The sequence below is a fragment of the Pantherophis guttatus genome, chromosome 1, assembly GCF_059756535.1.
Source record: "Pantherophis guttatus breed Tessera chromosome 1, ASM5975653v1, whole genome shotgun sequence".
Taxonomy (NCBI): Eukaryota; Metazoa; Chordata; class Lepidosauria; order Squamata; family Colubridae; genus Pantherophis; species Pantherophis guttatus.
Window position 1 is genome coordinate 114,699,595 of NC_142063.1, and position 1,413 is coordinate 114,701,007.

General features: G+C 38.9%; 1 protein-coding gene across 1 annotated transcript; it reads right to left on the reverse strand.

The window, feature by feature from the left end:
• Window positions 1-951, reverse strand: LOC117667195 (olfactory receptor 6Q1-like). The gene has a single exon (XM_087883861.1). The coding sequence runs from the start codon at window positions 949-951 to the stop codon at window positions 1-3; it is 951 nt and encodes a 316-aa protein (XP_087739987.1).
• Between the last annotated feature and the right edge of the window lie 462 nt (window positions 952-1,413).

Sequence of the window (1,413 nt, forward strand, 5' to 3'; positions counted from 1 at the left end):
TCACATTACAACAGGCTTTTTCTTGGAAATAATTCTACATAAAGCAGCCTTCACTTCTGTATTCCTTAAACTGTAGATTAGAGGGTTAAGGACAGGCGTGACTATTGCATAAAAGACTGACACCACCTTGTTGAGGTTGATTGAGGAGGTAACTTTGATACGGACATACATAAAGAATAGTGTCCCATAAAAAACAGCCACTACCATTAAGTGGGCAGTACAGGTTGAAAAGGCTCGTTGCCGTCCAACCAACGAGCTAATTCTAAGCACTGTAATGATAATATGAACATATGATGTTATAATAACCAAAGAGGAGATCAACAGTACCAAAAGAGAGACCAAGAAGTCTACTGATTCCTTCAGTGAAATGTCAGTGCAGGAGAGAATAAGGAGTGGTGAAGCATCACAGAAGAAGTGATCTATTACATTGGGGCCACAAAATGTCAACTGTGACATGAAATAAACAGGCAGCACTGGGGTAAGAAAACCAGTTAACCATGAGCCAATTGCCAGAATCAGACAGGTGTTTCGATCTACAATCTCTTGGTACCGCAGAGGGATACAAATAGCCACATAGCGGTCATAGGCCATGGCTGCCAGCAAGAAGCATTCTGTACTGCCCAAGAAAGTGAAGAGGTAAAGTTGAGTCAAGCAGGCAGAATAAGAGATCCTCTGACCTGCAGGATATCCAAACCCAGCCAGCATTTTGGGCACAGTGAGAGAGGTATACCAAATGTCTAAGAAGGAGAGATGGATGAGAAAAAAGTACATGGGGGTGTGTAAGCGCTTTTCTGTTGCTACCACTAAGACAAGGATGCCATTTTCCATCAGGGTTAGCAAGTACATGATTAAGAAGAAGCCAAACAGAGGCAACCATGCCTCCTGGATGCCTGTGAAGCTTACCAAGACAAATTCTGTCACCAATGTCCAATTTTCATGAGGAGACTGCATCTAGGAGTTAACACAAAATTGTTTGAATAGTAGGACACAGAAACAATAGCGAGAGATTCATTCTTCACATTCAGGGTTGAGAATAAGTGTAATGAGTCTTGAGTTTTGCAAGTTATTTTTCCATTCTAAGGAATGAAAGAAATACACTAAAAAAAAAAAAGTGTTAACAGATGATTACTAGTGAACTGAGTGCATTTAATTATCATCAGAGCTACAAAACACACTGAGTAAATGTATTTATTTATTTATTAATCAAATTTGTATAAATCTTGTACCAAGGGCTGACAGGTTGTAGGGAAAAAAATGAAAGCAGTCTCTGAAAAATTGGGGCTTCTTTATTTGATTTTAAGTGAAGCTCCAGCACTCAAAGTCATATATATGCAAGGGGGAAGGGTCATTTTCCATACTGCATTTTGAGTCATTATATATATATGATTGAATAAATACTGTGCATATATGTTA

Bases quoted from the DNA above. Each gene is read 5' to 3' on its own strand.
- LOC117667195 (XM_087883861.1), bottom strand. From the start codon at position 951: ATGCAGTCTCCTCATGAAAATTGGACATTGGTGACAGAATTTGTCTTG.